General features: G+C 42.1%; 1 protein-coding gene across 2 annotated transcripts; it reads left to right on the forward strand.

Moving 5' to 3' along the window:
• Positions 1-15,649: 15,649 nt before the first annotated feature.
• LOC127671036 (lysozyme C-1-like) lies at positions 15,650-23,665 on the forward strand. Of its 2 annotated transcripts, XM_052165704.1 has the most exons (4): positions 15,650-15,845; positions 20,640-20,804; positions 22,595-22,673; positions 23,142-23,665. In XM_052165704.1, the coding sequence occupies exons 1-4, from the start codon at positions 15,665-15,667 to the stop codon at positions 23,206-23,208; spliced, it is 492 nt and encodes a 163-aa protein (XP_052021664.1). In that variant the 5' UTR covers positions 15,650-15,664; the 3' UTR covers positions 23,209-23,665. The 2 variants fall into 2 exon arrangements, with proteins under 2 accessions (XP_052021664.1, XP_052021665.1); XM_052165705.1 differs by lacking the exons at positions 22,595-22,673; positions 23,142-23,665 and adding an exon at positions 21,891-22,045.
• The last annotated feature ends 3,410 nt before the right edge of the window (positions 23,666-27,075 follow it).

Consider the following 27,075-nt stretch of genomic DNA (forward strand, 5'->3'; position numbering starts at 1 on the left):
ACTTCTCCATGTAAGATCTTATTTCAACAATTATTTCTCACTAATGAATCTCTTCTTGATTAAAAAATGTTTTTTATCAACTATGAAACACTCTTTTCCTAGAAGAGTAATGTGTAATGTGACATTGTGAATCTGAACCGTCCGTGTTCATTTCTTGGTTAAAGGAACTTGCCAGAGTCACGTTCTCAAACTCATGGCTTAGGGAAATTACTCAGGATTTCCTGAGTGGTGTCTCTGGGGAATTGCTTGACAACCTAATAAAAAGACCCAATCATATCTTTCTTTTAGATTATCAATTAGATGGCGATGTCTGGTTGTGAGTTTAGTAAATAGAATCTGATTTCACTCAGATTTGGCCCCTGTGTCCACTCCCAGTGGACGTTATATCTGGTATATGGGCAGAGGCACTATAGTCTGGAGGGGTTAGCCAACAGGGAAATTTTTGAACTGACTTCTCTTTCAGGGGTTTCAGTCATAAGCTCCACATGCAGGGGTCTAATGTAACCAACAATTATTGTACAGTTTGTACACTTTGATCTATCAAACAAAGCTTATGTGCATCTGTGTTTGTTTGTTTGTTTGTTTGGATTTTGGTTTTTACAAGACAGGATTTCTCTGTATAGCCATGGCTGTCCTGGAACTCACTCTGTAGACCAGGCTGGCCTCGAACTCAGAAATCCACCTGCCTCTGCCTCTACCTCCCAGAGTGCTGGGATTACAGGCATGTGCCACCACCACCTGGCTTTATGTGCATCTTGACATAAGAACCATTTCTCTAAACTTTCTCTTCTACAGAGGTCTCATAGATGGTCCAGCCAGTTATAAGATTACATATCATCACCTCACTAAATAGGACTTGACATATGCTAATCATAATGTCAAACAGTTTTTCCCATTTTCTTTGTCTTATAATGTTGCCCCTGAGGTTGTAATGGAAGAGACCTATGGTCAACTTGTGAATCTACACAATCCAGTGAAATGTCTCAAGCACTTAGCTCAAAACAAGTGATCTCCCTTGGGGGGTATGCTTCATTCAGTGGACAGCAGTGGAAAAGAAATAACCAGGCTTACTACCCCTGTGTCAAAGCCTGCCAAGAGTTCTTTGGATGGTTTTCTTGCTGTCCTTTTCCCCTAATAAGGGTAAAACTGTCATGACTATTTCTCAACCTATACTCTTGTCCCCTTCCCTCAGCATTGAGCAGGCTATATAGACCTTAATCATTTGCCACAGTTGGTCTTCTGCTGACCTACCTGGCTTAGGGTGGAAGTCTCCCACCTTGCCTCACCTGCAGTTTCCTGCAGGAGCAGACTGCCTGTTGAGCTTGCTTTGCAACATTATCCAGCTGAAACAAAGGATGAGTCTGTGGGTTTTCCCTATGTACATGCAGATCTGAAAATTAAACTTTGAGTCTTGATGAGAAACTTTTGTCTTGGCTTTATCCTTCCCTTGCCTGCCTCTCCTTTTTCATTTCCAGCCTCCCTTTCAGGTATGCCCAGTTCTCCATGGCTGCTCAACAGCTACATGTTCTCAGTAGAGATTATAGGAGTACTAAGAGTCTCATGCTCTCTGTGTTAGGCATACTATTTCCCTCACATAACATACTTCAAGGGTCCATGCTGCCATCACAGGACTGACTGCCTTACATTCTGGATCTGCCATCTGCTAAGTTTTATGGTGTCTCCTTTGATTGGCCCTTCTTTGAGGCTCTCTGCCTGCTGCTTCTTCTATAGTATATTCTTTGCCAACTTGGAAACAATTAGAGCTTCCCCCAAACCTTTAACAGTTAGGGTGACCTCAGAGAAATGAGGGACTAGGAGTTAGACAAATTCTCTGATGAGTAGACAGATAGGGAGAGGAGCTCTGACTAGGTCATAAAGATGATGAACTTTCAAGATGGCTGACTTCTTCCTTACCCTCCTGACCCGAGGCAAAAGCCAGCAAAGACCTTATGGGCCTTTCTCCTGCCAATAGGGCTCCTACTAATGGACTGTCTCAAAAAGTTCAAGGCCATATTAATACATGTTTATACAGCAGTTTGAAGCAAATCTTTCTTCAAACTAACTAACCCTAAATTAGGGGAAAAAGACCCTTCAAAGACTTAAAATGATATGTCCTCAAGGAGAGGTTAGGCTCATTTTCCCAAGTCTCCACATTGTTTTATAGAGGATCTTTTCTCTCTGTGAGCCTGCCGTGTGTGTGTGTGTGTGTGTGTGTGTGTGTGTGTGTGTGTGTGCTTCCTCACTCATAATAAAAACATTTGATCTCCATTTTTTTCACTTTTAAATGGTGCTGTGTTCGTCAGTTCAAGATTCGCTCAGCTAAGACATAGATTGTCCCATGCAAACAACTAGAAACCTTAAAGAGCTGTAGAAGAGAGGAAGCACAGAGAACCTCAAAGTAGGCACCTGACTAGAGCTATTGATAGTGGTTGACTGCTTGCCCAGTGCATGTGGGGACCTGCGCCTCATTCTAAGGATCTGAAAATGAAGAACCTTAAATTTCCTTGATTATCATTGACAAATTTATTGAATGATATCCAAAGGGAGAAGGGGATTATCTTTGGTTATATGAATAGATACAAATTGTTGTTGATGAGAAGTTGTTCTGAGTCTGTGGCTCTTTGGTAAAAGGAGTGTCAAGAATAAACAAAAAGTGGTTTTGATTTCCAGGACCAAGCAAGAAGGACATAGAAGAAGTTAAAGTACTTTATGTTGCTTGCTAAGTTTGACTTTCCTCAATCTTCCCCATGGTTTGTATTCTTATTACAACTTATTTGGAATAAGAAATAAGTTGAAATAAACAATTTTCAGTTAAAGGAAAATGAATTTAAAGAGTGTACCATCGTGAAGACACAAGTAGAGACATTATGTGGAACTTCAGATACAAAGATCACATTGAGTACAGAAATGAAATCATGAAAACAAGAGACAAAAATGGGAACACTTCAGATCTTTGCAAACAAGACTCTATTTCATAAGATTTACTTAAAAATTGCACTATAATTTCCCAATTATATTTCTTGATATGTAATACCCAGTTATTGTGTAAATTCAGAAGAGGCTTTTATAACATGACCAAAGAAGGAAGGAAACATCTGAATATAGTGTACACAGAGGAAGACTTTCAGCTCAAGTTCTAATTGCTTTGGTCCTGAAAGCTTAAGATAACAAAACAATGGAGAATTGAGAATGTTCTCATTAAAAAAAGTGTAATGATTTAACGAGTTTATCAACAGTAGGAATATCTATTCACAAATTCTCTCCAGATGCTTAGTGGTATTCTCTACACTAGACAAACATCTTAAAAGCAAACTCATACTTAGATTGTAAACATTTTTTAGATGTATCTTTGATATTTTATATGTGTGAGTGTGTTGCCTGCACATATTTCTGTGCACCATGAGCATGGCAACTTCCCTTGGAGGTCAGATTCTCTAGGACTGGAGTTACAGATGGTTGTGAGCTGTCATGTAAGTGGTGGTAATGGAACCCTGTTTCTCTGCAAGAGAAGCAAGTGTTCTTAACCACAGAGTCAACCTCTCATTCTGAAAACTCACACATTATATAGATATACATGGATAGATGATAGATAGATGGATAGATGCATAGGTATATATGGATAGATATAGAGCTAGCTATAAAGCTAGATAGATATAGATAGCTATTGATAGATATAGTATGCAGAATGATATCAGGAACAGAAAAGGGATAGATGGATGCCTTACAGTGTGTTGGTTGAGAATAGGGATGGATAAATAGACATCTTACATGTGATAAGATTTGTAATTGTGTCCCCAAAGAATGTGTTCCCCTTTCAGTTCTGTTTTACAAAGATGTGTGGTAGATACAAAAGAGGAATGAAATGACCTTAATCTAAACCCAAGTCACTTACAGTATTTTTGGGATATGACACTTTACCCCACCCCCTATACACTGTTCCTTTTAGTCATCTGTAAAATGTTTATTTATGCATATGAACTTTGTGAGAATATTAAAATTTAAGTGATTGCTCCTTTGAACACCTGATAATTAAAGGTATTGTTTCTCTTTCATTTATAATCATATAGTCTAGATAGTGAGCAACTCTTGATGATACATTTTAAGAAATATCTCCTGATGTCTCTTATTCCTTCCCGTTGCCCAGTAAACTCCGGTACGCAGATATTTCAGACATATAGCAGCTCTTAGAGTCCAATCATACATGATTATTAGTAAGGACTTTGAGCCTATCACTTCCCAGTTTACTGTTCATAAATAGTTTCTGCTTGTCCTTGAGGTTAAATTGTAGATTCCATTGCTTTGGGGATTCAGCAGTTACGTCTGGTCCTGTCCCTTCAATCTCTCTTTTCATACTGTTCAATAGCTCTCAATATTCCTCAGCTTTTTCTTCCTATAGTCTTCTTCCCTCTAAGATTTAGTTATATTTTATGTGTTCAATGTTTTACCTGAATATATGTGCACACCAACCAAAATAGGGCACCAAATCTCCCGGAACATGTTACAGATGGTTGTGTGCCACCGTGTGTGGGAGGAACAAACCCTGGTCCTCTGTGTGTTGTTAACCTCTGAGCCATCTTTTCAGTCCTTCCTCTGGTGTTTTAAACAGCATGCCCCTTCAGCCCCACTCTACCTAAATTTCCAAAACTTTTTTTTTTTTTTTGTCTTTTTTTTTATTTGATATAATTTATTTACATTTCAAATGATTTCCCCTTTTCTAGCCCCCCCCCCCCACTCCCCGAAAGTCCCGTAAGCCCCCTTCTCTTCCCCTGTCCTCCCTCCCACCCCTTCCCAGTTCCCCGTTCTGGTTTTGCCAAATACTGTTTCACTGAGTCTTTCCAGAACCAGGGACCACTCCTGCTTTCTTCTTGTATCTCATTTGATGTGTGGATTATGTTTTGGGTATTCCAGTTTTCTAGGTTAATAACCACTTATTAGTGAGTGCATACCATGATTCACCTTTTGAGTCTGGGTTACCTCACTTAGTATGATGTTCTCTAGCTCCATCCATTTGCCTAAGAATTTCATGAATTCATTGTTTCTAATGGCTGAATAGTACTCCATTGTGTAGATATACCACATTTTTTGTATCCACTCTTCTGTTGAGGGATACCTGGGTTCTTTCCAGCATCTGGCAATTATAAATAGGGCTGCTATGAACATAGTAGAGCATGTATCCTTATTACATGGTGGGGAATCCTCTGGGTATATGCCCAGGAGTGGTATAGCAGGATCTTCTGGAAGTGAGGTGCCCAGTTTTCGGAGGAACCGCCAGACTGCTTTCCAGAGTGGTTGTACCAATTTGCAACCCCACCAGCAGTGGAGGAGTGTTCCTCTTTCTCCGCACCCTCTCCAACACCTGCTGTCTCCTGAATTTTTAATCTTAGCCATTCTGACTGGTGTAAGATGAAATCTTAGGGTTGTTTTGATTTGCATTTCCCTAATGACTAATGAAGTGGAGCATTTTTTAAGATGCTTCTCCGCCATCCGAAGTTCTTCAGGTCAGAATTCTTTGTTTAACTCTGTACCCCATTTTTTAATAGGGTTGTTCGGTTTTCTGGAGTCTAACTTCTTGAGTTCTTTATATATATTGGATATTAGCCCTCTATCTGATGTAGGATTGGTGAAGATCTTTTCCCAATTTGTTGGTTGCCGATCTGTCCTCTTGACGGTGTCCTTTGCCTTACAGAAACTCTGTAACCTTATGAGGTCCCATTTGTCAATTCTTGCTCTTAGAGCATACGCTATTGGTGTTCTGTTCAGAAACTTTCTCCCTGTACCGATGTCCTCAAGGGTCTTCCCCAGTTTCTTTTCTATTAGCTTCAGAGTGTCTGGCTTTATGTGGAGGTCCTTGATCCATTTGGATTTGAGCTTAGTACAAGGAGACAAGGATGGATCAATTCGCATTCTTCTGCATGCTGACCTCCAGTTGAACCAGCACCATTTGTTGAAAAGGCTATCTTTTTTCCATTGGATGTTTTCAGCCTCTTTGTCGAGGATCAAGTGGCCATAGGTGTGTGGGTTCATTTCTGGATCTTCAATCCTGTTCCATTGATCCTCCTGCCTGTCACTGTACCAATACCATGCAGTTTTTAACACTATTGCTCTGTAGTATTGCTTGAGGTCAGGGATACTGATTCCCCCAGATTTTCTTTTGTTGCTGAGAATAGTTTTAGCTATCCTGGGTTTTTTGTTGTTCCAGATGAATTTGATAATTGCTCTTTCTAACTCTGTGAAGAATTGAGTTGGGATTTTGATGGGTATTGCATTGAATCTGTATAGTGCTTTAGGCAAAATGGCCATTTTAACTATATTGATTCTACCGATCCATGAGCATGGGAGGTTTTCCCATTTTTTGAGGTCTTCTTCCATTTCCTTCTTCAGAGTCTTGAAGTTCTTGCCATACAGATCTTTCGCATGTTTGGTAAGAGTCACCCCAAGATACTTTATACTGTTTGTGGCTATTGTGAAGGGGGTCATTTCCCTAATTTCTTTCTCAGCCTGCTTATCCTTTGAGTATAGGAAGGCCACTGATTTGCTTGAGTTGATTTTGTAACCTGCCACTTTGCTGAAGTTGTTTATCAGCTGTAGGAGCTCTCTAGTGGAGTTCTTTGGGTCACTTAGGTAGACGATCATGTCGTCTGCAAATAATGATAGTTTGACTTCCTCCTTTCCAATTTGTATCCCTTTGACCTCCTTATGTTGTCGAATTGCCCGAGCTAGTACCTCAAGTACAATATTGAAAAGATAAGGAGAAAGGGGGCAGCCTTGTCTGGTCCCTGATTTCAGTGGGATTGCTTCAAGTTTCTCTCCGTTTAGTTTGATGCTGGCTACCGGTTTGCTGTATATTGCTTTTACTATGTTTAGGTATGGGCCTTGAATTCCTGTTCTCTCCAAGACTTTAAGCATGAAAGGATGCTGAATTTTGTCAAATGCTTTTTCAGCATCCAATGAAATGACCATATGATTTTGTTCTTTGAGTTTGTTTATGTAGTGGATTGTATTGATGGATTTCCGTATATTGAACCAACCCTGCATTCCCGGGATAAAGCCTACTTGATCATGGTGGATGATCGTTTTGATGTGTTCTTGGATTCGGTTGGCAAGAATTTTGTTGAGTATTTTTGCATCGATGTTCATAAGGGAAATTGGTCTGAAGTTCTCTTTCTTTGTTGGATCTTTGTGTGGCTTTGGTATCAGCGTAATTGTGGCTTCGTAGAAGGAATTGGGTAGTGTTCCTTCTGTTTCTATTTTGTGGAATAGTTTGAAGAGTATTGGTGTTAACTCTTCTTTGAAGGTCTGGTAGAATTCTGCACTGAAACCATCTGGTCCTGTGCTTTTTTTGGTTGGAAGACTTTCTATGACTCCTTCTATTTCTTTAGGCTTTATGGGACTGTTTAGATGGTCTAGTTGGTCCTGATTTAATTTTGGTATTTGGTATCTGTCAAGGAAATTGTCCATTTCCTCCAGATTCTCCAGTTGTGTTGAGTACAGGCTCTTGTAGTAGGATCTGATGATTTTTTGGATTTCCTCAGTTTCCGTTGTTATGTCTCCCTTTTCATTTCTAAGTTTGTTAATTTGGATACTTTCTCTGTGCCCTTTGGTCAGTCTGGCTAAGGGTTTATCTATCTTGTTGATTTTCTCAAAGAACCAGCTCCTAGTTTTGTTGATTTTTTGTATGGTTCTCTTTGTTTCTACTTGATTGATTTCGGCCCTGAGTTTGATGATTTCCTGCCTTCTACTCCTCCTGGGTGAAATAGCTTCTTTTTGTTCTAGGGCTTTCAGGTGTGTCATTAAGTTGGTAATGTATGCTCTCTCCATTTTCTTTTTGGAGGCACTCAGGGCTATGAGTTTTCCTCTTAGCACTGCTTTCATTGTGTCCCATAGATTTGGGTATGTTGTGTTTTCATTTTCATTGTGTTCTAAAAAGTCTTTAATTTCTTTCTTTATTTCTTCCTTGACCAAGGTGTCATTGAGTAGAGTATTGTTCAATCTCCACGTGTTTGTGGGTTTTCTGTTGTTTCTGTTGCTATTGAAGACCACTTTTATTCCGTAGTGATCAGATAGGAGGCATGGGATTAGTTCTATCTTTTTATATTTGTTGAGGTCTGTCTTGTGACCAATTATATGGTCGATTTTGGAGAAGGTACCATGAGGTGCTGAAAAAAAGGTATATTCTTTTGTTTTAGGATAGAATGTTCTATATATATCAGTTAAATCTAATTGGTCCAAAGCTTCAATTAGTTTCATTGTGTCCTTGTTTAGTTTCTGTTTTCCTGATCGGTCCATTGAGGAAAGTGCAGTGTTGAAGTCACCAACAATTATTGTGTTAGGTGCAATGTGTGCTTTGAGTTTTAATAAAGTTTCTTTTATGAAAGAGGGTGCCCTTGCATTTGGAGCATAGATGTTCAGGATTGAGAGTTCTTCTTGTTGTATTTTTCCTTTGACCAGCAAGAAGTGTCCCTCAGAGTCTCTTTTGATGACTTTGGGTTGAAAGTCAATTTTATCTGATATTAAAATGGCTACTCCAGCTTGTTTCCTGAGACCATTTGCTTGTAAAATTGTCTTCCAGCCTTTTACTCTAAGGTAGTGTTTGTCTTTGACCCTTAGGTGTGTTTCCTGTAAGCAGCAAAATGTAGGGTCCTGTTTACGTATCCAGTCAGTTAGTCTGTGTCTTTTTATTGGGGCATTGAGTCCATTGATGTTAAGAGATATTAAGGAATAGTGATTGTTACTTCCTATCATTTTTGACGTTATTTTTTAAATTTGATTGCTTAACTTATTTGGGTTTGATGAAAGGTTACTATCTTGCTTTTTTCAGGGTGGAGTTTCCCTCCTTGTATTGGTGTTGTCCTCCTATTATCCTTTTTAGGGCTGGGTTTGTGGATAGATATTGGGTGAACTTGGTTTTGTCGTGAAATATCTTAGTTTCTCCATCTATGGTGATTGAGAGTTTTGCTGGATATAGTAGTTTTGGTTGGCATTTGTGTTCTCTTAGAGTCTGCATGAGATCTGCCCAGGACCTTCTAGCCTTCATAGTCTCAGGTGAAAAGTCTGCTGTGATTCTGATAGGTCTTCCTTTATATGTTACTTGGCCTTTTTCTCTTACTGCCTTTAGTATTCTTTCTTTGTTTAGAACATTTGGTGTTTTGATTATTATGTGACGGGAAGTATTTCTGTTCTGGTCCAGTCTGTTTGGAGTTCTGTAGGCTTCTTGTATATTCATGGGCATCTCTCTCTTTAGGTTAGGGAAGTTTTCTTCCATAATTTTATTGAAGATATTTGCTGGCCCTTTAAGTTGTAAATCTTCACTCTCATCTATGCCTATAATCCTTAGGTTTGGTCTTCTCATTGTGTCCTGGATTTCCTGGATATTTTGGGTTACAAGCTTTTTGCACTTTGCATTTTCTTTAACTGTTGAGTCCATGGTTTCTATGTAATCTTCAGCATCTGAGATTCTTTCTTCTATCTCTTGTATTCTGTTGTTGATATTTGCATCTCTGTCCCCTGATTTCTTCCCAAGGCTTTCTATCTCCAAAGTTGTCTCCCTTTGAGTTTTCTTAGTTGTTTCTACTTCTGATTTTAGATCCTGGATGGTTTTGCTTAGCTCCTTCCCTTGCATGTTTGTGTTTTCCTGTAATTCTTTAAGAGATTTTTGTGTTTCCTCTTTCATGAGCTCAGCCTGTTGACCAAAGTTCTCCTGTATTTCTTTAAGAGATTTTTGTGTTTCGTCTTTCATGACCTCAGCCTGTTGAGCAAAGTTCTCCTGTATTTCTTTAAGTGTTTTTTGCATTTCCTCCTTGTTGGCTTTTGTATTCTCCTGGATTTCTTTCAATGATTTTTGTGTTTCCCTTGCAAGGGCTTCTAACTTTTGATCCATTTTCTCCTCAATGACCTTCATGTGTTCCTGTACCAGCATCATGACCAGTGATTTTAAATCCAAATCTTGTTTTACTGGTGTGATGGGGTATCCAGGACTTGCTGGTAGAGGAGAATTTGGTTCAGATGTTGCCATATTGCCTTGATTTCTGTTAGTGACGTTTCTGCGTTTGCCTTTTGCCATCTAGCTCTCACTGGTGTTACTTGGTCTTGTCAGTGCTGGACTCACCAGTGCAAGCTGCCCCTTCCCCGTTGGCCTCTGGTGCACAGCTTACACTCTGCACTGCCTATAGACAGGGTGCTGTTTTCCAGGCTGTTCAGATCCCAAAGCAGGCACCTGAAGGCTCCCGCTGGGGCCCGCAGGATTTATCGGAGCACACCGACTTTTCCCAGCTGGCCGCCCGGAAGCCCCCACTAGCCTCTTGAGGGACCTGGAGATGTGGCGGCCACCCATGCTGATCTGAAGCGGAGAGATTTGAGCTGGGGGCTTCTGCCTGAGGCCTTGCCCCAGATTGTGTCTGTGGACCAGGTGGAACCCGTGTGCACCCCCAGGGAGCTCCGAAGGTGAATGTTGCTGTGACCTCCCCTGTGCTCCGCTCACTCCGCTGGGCAGCCGATTTCCCCAACCGGGCTGGCGCACACTAGGTTAGCCTTGTCGCCTGGGCCCTGAGTCCAGGCAAACGCCTGGGAGACCAAGGTCCGAGCAAAGTTCCCCTAGGGCTATGTCTGTTATTTGGGTCCGCCAGGTGACCCGGATGGCGGGCGTGCGCGTCCGCGCTCCGCGAAAGCACCGGGAGAGTCTGTTGTGCTAATAACCTCCTGGGCTGGTTGACACACAGATGGCCCACCAAGCCGCCCAGTTCTTGGGGTCAGTCCTGTGCCTTTTGGGGCCTAGACCCCCGTTTTGTTAGCCTCAGGCTACGCTTGTTAGCAGTCTCTGCCCTCCCGAGCACTCTGGCTCCTGTAGGCAAAATGGCGGCGCGTGCACCGGCCGGGGCAAAAAAAAAAAACTCCTGGCTGGGTTGGCGCCCCGATGGCCACTCGAACAGCCCAGGGCCTGGGTGCAGGCCAACGCCCGTCTGGCTCAGACCCCTGCGGTGTTGGGCCTAGGATTATGTTTGTGTACCTCAGTCTGACCGATCTCTGGAGCCCGGGATCAAGATGGCGGTGAGTCTCTCCTGACTGGCGGGCAGCCGAGTTCTGAAGTGGCTTCCGTGCAGCGAAAGGCTCCGCAGAACCGCAGTTGCTTGCCGCCCGGCTGGTCAGCGAAGGTCAGTGGTCGTGGGCGCAGGGCCTAACTGGACCCTGTGTCGCCTTGGTTCCACTGCTGATGGCCCTTCAGCTGGAGCAGCCACTGCTACCGCCGCCGCCGCCGCCGCCGCCCTCAATTTCCAAAACTTTTGAAGGGAACTTTTTATCCCATTTTGTCTCCACTCAGAATCTAGTCCATAAGACATTTGCTCCAGCAGCAGAACTCAACATCCAGGAAAAAGACAATAAAATCCCCCACCCAAGGAAGAACTTAAAGATAGCCACATGAATAGGAGTTATCTCAGGATAGACCATCTGTTCTAGATGTCCCATCCTGTGGTTAATCATTCCTGACTCAGCCAGTATGGGGCACCTAGAACTCTTTAATGAGGGTATTAGAATACATAACTCTAAAAATATAATAATAAATCATTTAACTATCTTAAGTGTAAGTTACTTTGAAGTAGCCTTTGTTCTATCTCTGCAGGAAGGAACTGAGGTGGTGGCTCTAAGTTGAAGTCTCAGGAAGAAGGGGAGGAAGGCCTGTCTCTGCTCTTTGTTCTCAGCACTTGTTCATCTTTCAGAGTGCATGATCACCTGATTTGAAAGTCCACTACAAGTTTGCACATAAATTAAGGACATAAATTGAATAAGAGGTTTATAACAGAGAATGTCTACAGGCATATCCACTAGGGGAATTTATCTGAGTAAACATTCATCATTTGTTACTAGGTTTACAAGTTAATGAAGAGTTAAAAGACATAACTAAGTTGTCCTTGAAGTTGTGTATAGAAAAACACAGTCAATATTTTAATCTTCTGTCCTTGCACCTATAGTGTAAATCTTTAGCTCCTTCTTTATGTCTTTTGGTTAATGGCTTTTACAGCCCCTTGCAATGTGTTTTAGGTTTTAGATGCCTGTTTGTTATCTCAGAAGCAATTAACTTATGATACTTGGAGACTTGCAGAGTGCCCATCGAACTTTTAAATCAGAAAAGGTTTAGTAACCAGTTCTGTTATAAAAGGGGCTTGAGTGTCTTTGTCTGGGTTGCCATTCTGAAGTAGTCATAACTCCTGCATGCTGTTTGTTTCTTAGGAATAAATGCTCTTTGTTCTTGCATACTATTGAGTGTGGTGTCTTCCTTCAGCAATTTTTCATCCCTAACACTTTGTCATTGTGATACCTGTCATGGACATCCCAGATGGAACCTCCTCCAGTGGATCATTATGTCTGTCTATTCCCACGCAGACATTGTGCCTAGCTTTTGTACAATTCACACTTGAAAACTGCTTCAGTCGCTGTGATATTCCTGTATAAGCTCTATGAAGGCAAGAGCATTCTGGTACCTGAGGAAGAAGTAAATGGCTGGTACAGTCAACTGGAGTTGCTTTTACCTCCAACTGAGAACCAACATTGTCCACTGACAGAGGTAGATTGCAAAGATGCAAAGACACTCCAAATAGAAAATTGTCCAAAGCTAATTAAGAACTTAAAACCAAGGATATCCTTCACAAAACTATTTTCACATTTCAAATGTATCCACACAAGGGTCTTAGCATTCTGTATCTTTTGTGCTGAAATGTTTTTACTTTCAGAACTATTTTTAGTGACTCCTCCAGATGTGTGTGGCATCTCTTCCTTGTATTTTCCACACAGCCTCCTTTCCCAATACTGACCACCCTCCCTCAGCCCCTTCAGTAATCTGCATGACTTGTTCTTTCTCAAGACTACTCAGAAAGAAAGTTGCAAGCAGGAAAACGCAACAAAATCCCTCTCAAAACACTACTGAAGAAAATAGGAAAGAACATTGCACTCTGATGCCACAGAGGTGAGTTTCAGAACTCTAGTTGATTTCCACAGGCAGAGAGGGAGAGGAGGAGCTCAGGGGTTGAGGAACTGGCCAGAGAGTGTAGCAGCAGTGGTGAATTCCAGGACCACTCTTTGGGTGGTGTTGGTGCTAGTGTACAGCAGGATCTTCCTGGGCAACTAATGTGTTTCAGGCTACTGGATCAAGCAACATGCATCTGGAGCTATGGGCAACTCCACGTGTACTGTTTGGTTGATGGTTTTGTCCCTGAGGGCTCTGGAAGTCCTGGGTGGCTCATATTATTGTTCCTCCTATGGCGCTACAAACCCCTTCAGCTCCTTGGTTCCTTTCTCTAGCTCCTCCATGGGGACCTGGTGTTCAGTTCAATGGCTGGCTGAGAGTGTCCCCCTCTGTATTTGTCATGCACTAGCAGGGCCTCCCAATGACAGCTATATCTGGCACTGGTCAGAAAGCAGCATCCATGATAGTGTCTGGGTTTTATAGCTGTATATGGGATGGATCCCTAGGTGGGGCACTCTCTGGATGGTCTTTCCCTCAGACTCTGTTCCACACTTTGTCTCTGTATCTCCTTCTCTGTGTATTTTGTTTCCCCTTCTAAGAAGGGCCAGAGTATCTATAGAAACATAAACTATGACAGAATCTTGGTCTTTTACAGTTGATTAGCATTTTAGACTCTAGTCAAAAGTCAACTAGAACCTTCCTGGATTCCTTCTCCTAGGCTTGAAGCGCCTGTTACTCTTCATAGTTTCCTCTGCTTTTGGCCGTAAGGAAACTGAATAGATTGTGACTAGAGAGTAAGCAGAAGGCAGCTGTGCTTTGTGTTGTGGAAATGTCCACAGTCCCAGCCCTTAGAGACAGACACTGGAGAATACCAACAAACCCTCAGCCAACCAGGACTACAGGACCAGGATGCTATCAGAAATCTCAGTACCTTTCTTAGGATAGCAAAATTCATGGGCTGGAGAGATGGCTCAGTGGTTAAGGGCACTGACTGCTCTTCCAGAGGTCCTGAGTTCAATTCCCATCAACCATATACTGGCTCACAACCATCTGTAATTTGATCCAGTGTCCTCTTCTGCTGTGTCAGAAGACGGCTATAGTGTTTATATATACATAAAATAAATAATTCTTTTTTAAAAACATAGCAAATATTATGTAACTTACCAAATAATACATCTAGTATATAGCAAATTTCTCTGGGAGACAAATTTCTACTTAAAATTATGCCGATTTGCTAGTTTACTATTAAATTCCTTGTTTAGTCTATTATCTCAAGGGAATAATAAGATTAAATCTTGTCCCTGTCCATATCTCCTGCTCCAGGACAAATAATTTAGGACATCCAAACCAGCCCATTCCTTTCTAATAGGCACACAAGACCATTGCATTTGGTGTATCTCAGGGTGACAACCAATACTGAGGGTGTCTCCATGGCCAGCACAGTAGCTGCCACAAATGATAATTAGGGAAAGGGCAAAGGGATAACTTTGTTTGTGGCATGGACTCTGTTCTGTGTGCAGGGCCAGGGCCTAATGCTTTCTAACAGTGTTGTTTTCTAAGGATGCCCACAGCGCCTGGAGAGATGGTTCAGCATGTGAGGGCATTCATTCTCCCAGAGAACCCAGGTTCAAATCCTCAGCACCCATGTGGTTTTTCATAGATGTCTGAAACTGCTTTCCAGGGATCTCACACTCTTTTCTGGCCTCCAAAGGATCAGGCGCAGAAACCATATTTTATAATGCATATATAGAGCATAAAAATAAATATATTTCTTATAAATAAATAAATAAATAAACCTTTTTGAAAAATCATTTTGGTTGTATGTTTCCCCCAGATGACCTGCTGACATGTACTCCTTGACAAGGATGTGTCACATGACATTATGTTGCTTAATTGAATCCTACTCTGGAGCATTTGGTGGCTATGGTTCGCTTAGTATTGCTAGTGTAGCAGAGGCTCTTGTGGACATTACTACTGCCCCTTTCGTGCCATGCTCTCTGCATCTCCTCTCTACGTTAAAACATGAAGTATCAATGGGAACCAAACACATAAATCCTACTATGGGCAGCCTTTAAAATGATCATCTCAGGGGGCTGCATGTATTTTTTAAAATAATGTGTTTATTTTAGATTTATTCGTTTTTATTTCTATGCATACACTGTAGCTGTCTACAGACACACACCAGAAGAGTGCATCTGATACCATTACAGATGGTTGTGAGCCACCATGTGGTTGCTGCAAATTGAACTCAGGACCTCTGGAAGAGCAGTCAGTGGTCTTATCCACTGAGCCATCTCTCCAGCCCTCCACACAAAATGATTTTTAAAAAAATCAGTTCAAAATTTTGGATGCACCCAGAATAGTTTAATACGAAGGCATGTTGGTGAAAATAGTTGTTGGTTTTAACTGTAAATATTGTTTTCTTTTCTTTCAGTTGCTTAACCTCATAATAAAATGGAAGAAGAACTCTAATTTAGAACCAGAAGTACTTCTCCATTCTTAATGAGCTAAGTTTTAAAGCAATTTAAAATGAATACTGTGCACTTATTCCTGGGCTGCCAGAGCATCTCTCATCCAACATACGAGAAAAAAGGTCAAGTGCTGAAGTCCATAGATCTGTTGGAATTTCCTGCTTTGCACACAGCTCAAAAGTAGGAAGCCACAAACTGTTGGGAAAGGAGGGACTTGGAGGATGCTTAAATAGCAGGCATGCTGTCTCTAGTCAGCCAGCAGCTGATCCAGCTTCCAGTCACCATGAAGGCTCTCCTGACTCTGGGGCTCCTTCTGCTTTCTGTCAGTGTTCAGGCCAAGGTCTATGAACGCTGTGAGTTGGCCAGAACTCTGAAAAGGAATGGATTGTCTGGCTACAGTGGAGTCAGCCTGTCAGACTGTAAGTGTCTTCTTGAGGCCTCCAGCTAAGCTTTCAACACAGGGACAATAGAGCAATGAGTGACCAGAGAGGGAGCTGCCTCATACGCTTTCATGTTTGTTCCCTGTGTGGCTGAGTTCATTTGACTAAAGACATCAGTTTTTGTCTTTTGAATCAGAGATGCTGGGGTGAGGGCTTGGAGGGGCATTGTGTGCCATGCTAAGGCCTAGGACCTGAGGTGCTCATGGGCTGCCACTAGGTTTTCCAGCTGGTTCAGACTCAGCAGCTCACGACAAAGAGGGCTGAGAACAGATGGGAGACTCAGTCATTCAGAACTTGGGAGCTGAGATCCTGGACTGACATGGTGTCTGTCTTCACTTCTCTTACAATGGTGTGCAACTTCTGAGATATATTTTAAAAAAGTTTTTGACCTTTCTACACAGGGCAGAGGGATCCTATTTGCCCCTAGTTGCTGTATAAACGAGGTCCTCAGAGACTGAGTACAAAGGGACTTAGTATCATTCTTCACTCTGTGGTGGGCTTTAGTTTCACACAACCGAAGATGTGGATGAGGAAAAATTCCGTATGGCTTATGTTATCACAATCAGATTTGATTCAGGTGACTACTTCTCAACAGAGAGATGTCTGTCTATGCCTGGAGGGCCAGCCTGGGCAGGGGGGTTCTCTCTCTCTCTCTCTCTCTCTCTCTCTCAATATATTTTTTGTTTACATTTCAAATGTCCCCTTTCCTGGTTCACCCTCCCCCCAAAATTCCATAAGCTATCTCCCCTTCCCCAATCAACCTTCCCCCGTTTCCCTGTCCCAGTATTCCTCTACACTATGGCATCAAGTCTTTCCAGGACCAAGGGCCTCTCCTCTCTTTGGTATCTAACAAGACCATCCTCTGCTGCTGATGTGTCTGGAGCCATGGGTAACTCCATGTGTACTCTTTGGTTGATGGTTTTGTCCCTGGAAGCTCTGGGAATACTGAGTGACTCATATTGTTCCTCCTATGGTGCTGCAAACCCCTTTAGCTCCTTGGGTCCTTTCTCTAGCTCCCCTATTAGGGACCCTGTGCTCAGTTCAATGGCTGGCTGAGAGTGTCCTCCTCTATATTTGTCATGCCCCAGGAGAGCCTCCCAGGTGATAGCTATATCCAGCTCTAGTCAGCCAGCACTTGTGGACATCCACAATAGTGTTTGGGTTTTGTATATAGGATGGATCCCTGGGTGGGGTAGCCTCTGGATGGTCTTTCCCTCAGACTCTGCTCAACCTCTTGTCTTTGTATCTCCTTCTGTGCGTATATTTTCCCCCTTTCTACAAAGGACCCAAGGATCCATACTTTGTTCTTCCTCCTTCTTGGGCATCATTTGATATGTGAAATGTGTCTTGGGTATTCCAAGCTTCTAGGCTAATATCCACTTATTAGTGAGTGCATACCCTGAGTGTTCTTTTGTGATTGGGTTACTTCACTCAGGATGATATTCTCCAGTTCCATCCATTTGTCTAAGAATTTCATGAATTCATTGTTTTTAGTGGCTGAATATACTCCATTGTGTATATATACCACATTTTCTGTATCCACTCCTCTGTTGAGGGACAGCTGGGTTCTTTCCAGCTTCTGGATATAATAAATAGGGCTGCTATGAACATAGTGGAGCATGTGTCCTTATTACATGCTGGAGAATCCTCTGGGTATATGCCTAGGAGTGGTATAGCAGGGTCCCCTGGTAGTATTATGCCCAGTTTTCTGAGGAACCACCAAACTGATTTCCAGAGTGGTTGTACCAGCTTGCAATCCCAGCAGCAGAGGAGTGTTCTTTTTTCTTCATCACTTCTTCAGCACCTGCTGCCTCCTGACTTTTTGATCTTAGCCATTCTGACTGGTGTGAGGTAAAATCTCAGGGTTGTTTTGATTTGCATTTCCCTGATAACTAAAGATGTTGAACATTTCTTTAGGTGCTTCTCAGCCATTCAATAACTCTTCTCAACAGTAAAAGAACTTCTGGGGGAATCAGTATCCCCAACTTCAAGCAGTACTACAGAGCAATAGTGTTAAAAATCTGCATGGTATTGGTACAGTGACAGGCAGGTAGATGAATGGAATAGAATTGAAGACCCAGAAATGAACCCACACACCTATGGTCACTTGATCCTTGACAAAGGAGCTAAATCCATCCAGTGGAAAAAAACATAGCCTTTTCAACAAATGGTGTTGGGTCAACTGGAGACTAGCATGCAGAAGAATGCAAATTGATCCATTCTTATCCCCTTGTACTAAGCTCAAGTCCAAGTGGATCAAGGACCTCCACATAAAACAAGACACACAAACTGAAAGAAAAGAAACTGGGGAAGAGCCTTGAACACATGGGCACAGGGGAAATTTTCCTGAACAGATCACCAATAGCCTATGCCCTAAGATCAAAAATTGACAAATGGGACCTCATAAAGTTACAAAGTTTCTCTAAGGCAAAGGATACTGTCAGTAGGACAAAACGGCAACTAACAAATTAGGAAAAGCTCTTTACTGACCCTACATCTGACAGAGGGCTAATATCCAGTATATACAAAGAACTCAAGAAGTTAGACTCCAGAGAACCAAATAACCCTATTAAAAAATGGGGTAGAAAGCTAAACAGAGGCTCTTCTCTCTTGTCTGTTCTTTTTGAGTCAGCAGAGGGGGAAGAGAGTCAGCTGGGGGTAAGAGTTTCTCTTACAAGATTCGGGGGGTAAGGCATTGTCTTAAGAGACTGGGATGAGGTAAGACTTTGTATTATGAGATATTTATGGTTGCTGTATAATAAAAAAGTTTACTTGTCTTAGTCTAAGTTACTATGCTGTTGTAGCTGACACACTATCTATGTTCCTCTAAGGCCAGAGACTGCAGTATTAGGAACTTATAACCTCATCCTAAAACAGCAGGAGATTAAGTAAATGCCCTTTGTACTATTTCAGGAGAAACTGCTGGGCTCTAACATTCACCCTGATAGTTGGAAGTCACAGGAAGAAAGGGACCATTAGAAAAGTTATTATAGCATTTATTACTAAGTTGTAAAGAGTTTCCTATAAAAGCTATCTAAGGGGAAAAGCAGAAAGATCCTAAAGTGGGGAAAGGCAAAAATTCTACTCTCACTCCTCTTGATCTCTTTGTCCTCAATATTTATACATCTTTCAGAATACATGATCATGTTACAAAGTTCATCACAAGTTAACATAAAAAATAAAATCATAAATTGAAATAGAAGTTTACAACAGAGAATGTTTACATGCATATCCAATAGGAGCAATTATCCGGCTAAATATCCATCACCTGTCTCTTCCTCACAGTTTCACTGAAGGTTTAAAGCCACAACTGTTATTAGTGAATTTTTGTGTAAATACAGCCAGTCAATATTTTATCTTTTCTCCTAGCACCTATAATAAATCCTTAGTTCCTTTTTTATAACCTCTGGTTAATTGTTTTACAACCTCTTAGAATGTGCTCTGAGTAGGAGAAAGGCTGGTTACCATCTAAGAGTAATTAATTGGTGACACTTTGAAGACTGGCAAAATTTTTATTGCAGTTTTGACTATAAGAAAAGGGCCTAATAGCAGTCCCACTATAAAAGAGTTTACTAATAACAGATATAAGTTTAGGAGTTCTTATAGAAAGATCATTAAGACTTGAGTTATCTATTTGTCTACCTAGCATCAATATAATAAAGTACATTTTTGTGGACCTGCAGAGATAAGCTCCAAAGGGGTGTGCTATTACTTATGAATTATTATGTTTAATAATAACAGAAAAAGCATATCAATAGCAGGAACCTTTCCTAAAATGGATCCCTTACAGGCTTGCTCAATAAAATTGCATCTGTCACAGATTATATAATAATCTGAGGCAGGACATTTTAGGATGACCACCTGCTAGTTACTAGTTTGTCCCATTATGGCTCCTGACATGAGTGGGTGGATGGATGGATGAAATTGCCGAATAGCCTTTTCTGTTCTGAAATTCCTGCTTTCAATATTCTTATTTAACACTTCTGATGGTGCACACTCCTGGATTCCAAGCAATGGGATGCTGAGGCAGGATATTGCAAGCTCAGTGCCAAAGAAGGATATTTGGTAACACAGAGTAGAAGAAAGAATTCTAATGTAACATGAAAATTCACATTGATTATAAGAACAATCTCTCTGAGAAAATCCTTATTTTTCTAATATTAATACTTCTAGCAGCATACATTAGCCTAACTACTATTTGCATTTCTCTTTTAGGCAAAGGTATCTTGAAGGATGAGATGGGGTTGGGGATGGTGGTAAAACCAATGGAAGAAATAGCTATTTTATTTGGAAGGGGGCATAGTTTCACCATATAGCACTGGCTGGCATTGAATTTGCTATGCAGATCAGACTGGTCTCAAACTCACACAGATTCACCAGCCTCTGCCTACCAACTGCTGGGAATAAAATTGAGCACCACTTTGACAGGTTTATGTTTTGAAAAGTCCCTTAACTTGGTTACTCTTGGTGCAAATTGATTTGTCCTCAAAGTGGTTCTCTTTGGGGCACTTGATAATTACTTGCTGACTGGGTACTGCAGTTTTACCTACATGAAGGGTAGAGGCAGGAGAATCACTTGATGCCAGAGACTACCCTGGGCTGCATAGCTAGACCCAGGCTGATCTAGTTGTAGCATATTATATAAGTTAACTTCATGATTGTACTTCTAGTACATCACATCTAAAATACAGCCAGCTCAAAAGACTGATTTTGGTATCAAGTATAGATCATTTGCTATTGACACTTATTGCTAAATTTTCTTTTTCTTCTCAGGGGTGTGTTTAGCTCAGCATGAGAGCGGTTATAACACGGAAGCTATAAACTACAACCCTGGAGACCAAAGTACTAACTATGGGATATTTCAGATCAATAGCCGAAACTGGTGCAATGACAGCAAAACTCCAGATGCAGTGAATGCTTGTGGGATACCCTGCAGCGGTAAGAGAAGGTGGGTTACAGTGTCAGCAAACAACCATTCTGCTCTTACTGCAAGAGCAGAGATTCTGTGCAGGAGGCATAACACTGGGCGAGGCATCAGGAGCCTGGGGAGTCTGCCCTTATTGTTAGAAAGTCATTGTTAACTACACCAAAATTAGTCAAGTGAGACATTACTTAGGCTTAGGGTGTAATTTGCTAATAGAATGCCCTGACTGTAGATCAGAGGGCTCTTGGTCACAGTACCAAAATCAATAAAGGAATAAATAACTGAAATCAATAGAGGATGGACAGATAGTTCTCATGGAAGAGTCATCTCAGTTTGACCCCCAGCAGCCACAGAAAACCTGAGTCTGGAGACATATGTGCAATAATGAATAGTGACCCATTAGGTAAATGGATGGAACTGGAGAACATCATACTAAGTGAGGTAACCCAGATTCAAAAGGTGAATCATGGTATGCACTCACTAATAAGTGGATATTAACCTAGAAAACTGGAATACCCAAAACATAATCCACATATCAAATGAGGTACAAGAAGAATGGAGGAGTGGCCCCTTGTTCTGGAAAGACTCAGTGAAGCAGTATTCGGCAAAACCAGAACAGGGAAGTGGGCAGGGGTGGGTGAGAGGACAGGGGGAGAGAAGGGGGCTTATGGGACTTTCGGGGAGTGAGGGGCTAGAAAAGGGGAAATCATTTGAAATGTAAATAAAAAATATATCGAATAAAAAAAAGAGAAAAAAATAGTGACCCGAATTCTCATTTTAAAAAGGAACTAAAATTCCAGGAGCAATATTCTGTGCTTGAAAATAACATGCTTAAGTCCTGTCTTTTAAAGTAGCTGGGCTCCTTCTTTTTCCTAGATATAAACTGCTGGGAAAAGTTTTATAGATAAAAGGATTATATTCTCTTTTCTTTTTAAAATCTTTTTAAAATTTTCTTTTAAATTTTTTAATTTCTCTCTCTCTGACTCTCTCTCTCTCTCTCTCTCTCTCTCTCTCTCTCTCTCTCTCTCTCTGTGTGTGTGTGTGATTTTTGCTTGATATGATTCTGTGTGCCAATTGTACCTGGTACCTGTGGAAGCCAGAACAGTGCTTCAGATCTCCTGGAACTGGAGTTACAGATACTTCTGAGCTGCCATGTGGGTTCTTGGAATCAAATCCTCTGGAAGAACATTTGGTAGTCTTAGCCACTGAGGCATCTCTCCAGCCCCTGGGATTTCTTTAAGATAAACTTTTACTGGTAGGCACTCAGGTGACAGTTTTCTGCCTTCTGTGTTTACCTGTGTGTGAATAAACAGGGGCTTCCCTCACCCCAACTGACAGACACATACCCTCCAGTGAGTCCTCACTACCTCAATCGCTTCATTAATTTTCATTAGGGCTGGGATTCTAAGGACCCAAGCAGTTGCACATGCTCAAAACCAGGACCACTCAAGGATATCCAAAGCCTACTAGGGACTCTCTAAATGAGAAATAGGGTGACTTGCACAGGGTCACATGGAAGGGGCCCAACTTACATAAGACATAAGAGTTAAGAGTACTGTTTTCAAGTACAGAGCATTGCTGCTATAATTCTATTCCCTTTTAAGATGAGAATTCAGGATCGTATTTGTTACTGCAGATATGGTTTTGAAGGAGAATCAAGGGACTGTCTCCAATAATTACTGATGCACAGACACGTCAGAAGTAATTCCTTATATTCAGTGCTCACTGCCACAGAGAAAGCTGACTGGATCTGACCTCAAGTGGTTCTATCACTGTCCTGGTCATTCCTCACCCTGTCTTTCAGCTCTGCTGCAGGATGACATCACTGAAGCCATGGAATGTGCAAAGAGGGTTGTGAGCGATCCCCAAGGCATTCGACCATGGTACGTTAGAACACTGGAAAGGGAGTGGCTGGCTCTGTTGATATAAGCAGTGTGTCTAAGGCCCAAGTGTCATTCTGTGATCTGCAGGTACAGCTGGGGGCTTTTCCTACATCATCATTTTTAGGGAATTTCTCCAATTTGTGAGAGTCCCCATATAACTACTTCCTTCTCAGTCCTGCAGACTAGTTGTAGAGTCAGTGGACTGTACAGCACATGGGATGCAGCATCACTCTTGAGCATCCCGTACTGTGCTGAGGAGTCAGAGCATCAAACCACCATGCAGACTCAGGTCCAGAGTCAGTAGCAGCTTCTGGGAGCAGGTATAGCCTGTTTGTCACACTAGCTCTTGGCCCAGAACCCAGTATCCTTTAGTGTCATGTTCACAATATATTCCCTCACAAGGTGTGAGTGTGTGTGCCAGAGGAAACAAAATTTAACCATTTATCCCCATGTCTCTTTCCTCCACAGGGTGGCCTGGCGCAAACACTGTCGAAAGCGAGATCTGCCCCAGTATATTCAGAACTGCGGAGTCTGACCACTGTGTGCTTGTACTGCAGCTCATTCTGTCTCTCTCTCACTATAGGAGTAGATATGGGAAAGTTCACACTTCCTCACTTTCCCCTCTAACAGGACTCCAGAAGAAACAGGACAAAATGGAGACTGCTTCCTAAGAGGCTTAATGCTGATATTGTGTTTGCTGTGTTGTGCAAAGCCTCCCTTGCCAGTCAGCTAATGCACTGGACCTCTGCCGACAGTCACAAAGCACAGTGATTGCCACACCCACACCTCTGTATATCAGTTCTTCACCCAGGAAGTGATTTACATTGAGTTCCTTTGGAGTTCATCTTGTTCAGCCCTGTGCTGCATAAGAATTCTACAAATATTTACAGGAGAAGAGTTGATCTGGGAAAAATGGCAGTTGTGTGAGCTCCAGGGCTGTGTGCAGGCTCAACACCCCGTTAGAACAGCCTCGGTGGTGTGCGGGGGTGGGGTTGGGGGGGTGGGGGTTTGGGGGTTGGCGGGGAGGTGTTGAGGGCACAGGACTCTCAGTAGATGAGAACTGAGACTGCCTGGACTCAGAAACTTATGATGAAATGTGTGACCTTCCAAAACAGTATCTTCCTATAGCTGGCCCATTTATCCTGCTTAAAAAATAAATTCTCAGCTCTTGTGTCAGTCTGCTTAACCCTTTAGAGGTTGTTCCTAGTCTTGTGAGATATTTAGGAGGGACTAGTGAGCAGTGCTCATCCTGATCTTTCTTAAGTAACTTCATGTATTCTACCTAACTCTGAGACAGATGAGCTTGTATCAGCAAAAGCCTCAGGAGGAAATCGAATCTCATAGTGTAGTAAATGATTTTCAATGCAAAGCTTCTTTTCTTTAGTCTGGAATTGTGTGTCTGGGGAAAATATTTTATAAATTGGGAAAAAAATCAACATAGCCTTCCTACCTGGGTCTACACTCTCACCTACACATAATCAGCTGAATCTCTGGGTAAAATTCAGTAGAAATCTGGCCAATCTCCCTCCCTCCATCCCTAAGTGGCACTGAGACAGTGAACCACTCTGTATGGTCAGAGTCTATGCCAGCCCAGCCTTGTGTCCACCATGCTGCTTCTTCTCATGCCTTTGCTGGTTCTTAGATTGTGACTTCCTTCCTCAGTGTGGGAGTGCTGAGGGCTCTATCTGTTACCAATTTTACATTTATTGATGATATGTTTATTTGCTTGCTAGTTTCCCCCCTTTAGTCACTTACTCACCGTTAACCATGATCTGAAGATAGGGAATGAGAAAATGCCAGAACCAACGTTGGCTCTATCCTATCCTATGTGTGGAAATCCCTATGCTCTGCCCTGTTCTGCCCTGCACATGAGTCATAATCATCTCCAGGATACTCATTTAATAATTCATTTCCAGCTGTTAATCTCTTACACTCATGAAGTAAATTTTGTCTTGGTACACACACACACACACAGTATATGGGATTCTGCATACTATCTGTGCTTCTATCTCCTAATCTCACCATCAGAACCAGAACAAGCATCGCATTGCATGTGATTTGCTATTCAAGAATTGCCTCAATTCCCTTTAGTGTGCTTCATCATTCAAATTCAGAGCCTCTCTTGGTTAACTGTGCTCCCCTCTGAGCCTTGAGGCAATGGCAGTCTTTGCAAAAGTACCAGCAGCTGCCCCAGCTAAGAACTTCTAAAGATCTTAAGAAACTGTTTGCAAAAGTACCAGCACCTATCCCAGCTAAGAGTTTCTAAAGATCTAAAGAGCTGAATGGCCTATAGCTATGCAGGAAGTAGAAGGTGGGACTTCCTGGAGGTGAATGGAACTCTGGGAGAGAGTCAGGTGCAGGAGAAGCCAGATGCTGAGGAAGAAGCTGGCTGGCACGGAAAGGTAAATTATCAGCTACGTAGCAGGACATAGAATAGTGTGTGTGTGAGTGTGTGTGTGTGTGTGTGTGTGTGTGTGTGTGTACATGTATGGGTTAATTTAACAAGATAAGCTAAGGCCTAATGCTATCTATAATTAGTAAATACAAGTCTCTGTCTTTATTAAGAGCTGCGGGGTGCATAGACCATCCATATCGTAATGCACATGTACAAATTAATGTAATTATTTAAACGTTAATGAAATTAGGAGGGACCTCCAACCAGCTTCGTTCTGTCATAGTCATGTCTGAAATATCCACGTGGTGATTGTTGCCCAGTGGAGGTTTTCATTCGGAGGCAGCGAGCTCCTCCCTAGCGTGTTGACTGATAGGTAGGATGGTACCTACCCAGCTTCCTCAGAAGCTGCACACCGCCTAAGAGAGACTTCTTGTCACTGCTCTGGACTTCCTGCTCAGGAGTGAGTGCACAGAATCTCTCAGATGGAAATGCGGTTTTATAAACACCAAGGCTTATTTGGTTTCCTGCTCATTCCGGTGCTCTTCCTTCTCTGATCTCTCCAAGGCAGTCATTGTGAGTGACCCGTGTTTCAAGTTCTGTTGCTGTTTTCTCTTAATCCCTCACTTCAGTTTGGTTATTTCTTCAGTGGTGTCTCTCCTGTACTGGCGGCCATCTTTGGTTGACTGTGTAGCGTCTTAAACACTAAGGAGCTGAATGGAAAGCCCGAGATCAGGGCAAGCCTTACCAGATGCAGGTGAACAATACTGGTGTTTCTTTGTGGGCCCAAATCTTAGCATCACTGAGAGTTTTCTCCTGCTTCAGACAGGAGTCCTCGAATCTGTTTCTTTCCTGAAGGATCGTTGTATCGCACAGAAATAGGGGCACTGGGTTCAGAAGGATAGTGATGGGCTAGTGTTTGACACTTGTAACAGTGTACTCATATACATTAAATAAATCATTTAAATATAGAAAAAAATGTGGCTTCAGTCTCTCTGAGACCCTATAATATCGAAATCAAGTTAAAGGAGAGAGATCATGAGGCCTGGATTAGTCAGGGTTCTCAAGAACAGAACCGATAGGATGAATCTATCTATATATAGAGGGGCTTACAGGCTGTGGTCCATCCAGTCTAACAGTAGCTGTCTACCAACAGAAAGGACAAAAATCCCACAGTTGTTCAGTGCACCAGGCTGGACGTCTGAGCTGGTCTTCAGTATACATAGGAGTCCTGTAGAAGGAGGCTCTGATGCCAGTGAGAGAATGAACTTGATAGTGAGAGTGAGGGCAAGCAGGCAGAGCAAGAGCTTCCTTCTTCCATGTCCTTTCTATAGGTTGTTACCTAAAGTTCTGGCCTAGATTAAAGGGTGGCCTTTCCACCTCTGAAGATCTGCATTAAAGCTGTATCTTCCCACCTCAAATGGTTTCATTAAGAAGAATCCCTCACAGGTGTACCCAGCTGCTTGGGTTTAGTTCATTCCTGATGAGGTCACGCTGACAACCAAGAACAGCCATCACAAGGACCCAACTGTCCCTGATCATCTACTGAGAGCTCATAGGCATTAGGGGAAGGAGAGTCCTTTTCCTCAGCAGTATACCCACAGATAGGGCATTATCTAGGATTTTATGAATTTCCTCCTACCAAAGCTCCTGTAAGAAACCCCAGTTAAACTAATTGATATGTACACAGTTTGCATGTTGCCCACATACAGTGGCACCTGTGTGTGTGTGTGTGTGTGTGTGTGTGTGTATGTGTGTGTGTATTTCTGATGTGTAGTGTATATGGTGAGTGTGCATGTGTGTGCTAAACTATACTCCCAATGTTTGAGAGGCAGAGGCAGGAGGAACATGAGTTCAAGTTCAGTCTGGGCTGTGCAGCACCCATCACACAGAAAGGGAGGTGGGCAGAGGGAACAGCAAACATGAATTGACACTTTACACAAACAGCCCATAAATGTGAAGCACAACATCATAAGAAATCTAGGAAATGGATATTAAGATCACAAGTGC

The sequence above is a fragment of the Apodemus sylvaticus genome, chromosome 20 (assembly GCF_947179515.1).
Source record: "Apodemus sylvaticus chromosome 20, mApoSyl1.1, whole genome shotgun sequence".
Lineage (NCBI taxonomy): Eukaryota > Metazoa > Chordata > Mammalia > Rodentia > Muridae > Apodemus > Apodemus sylvaticus.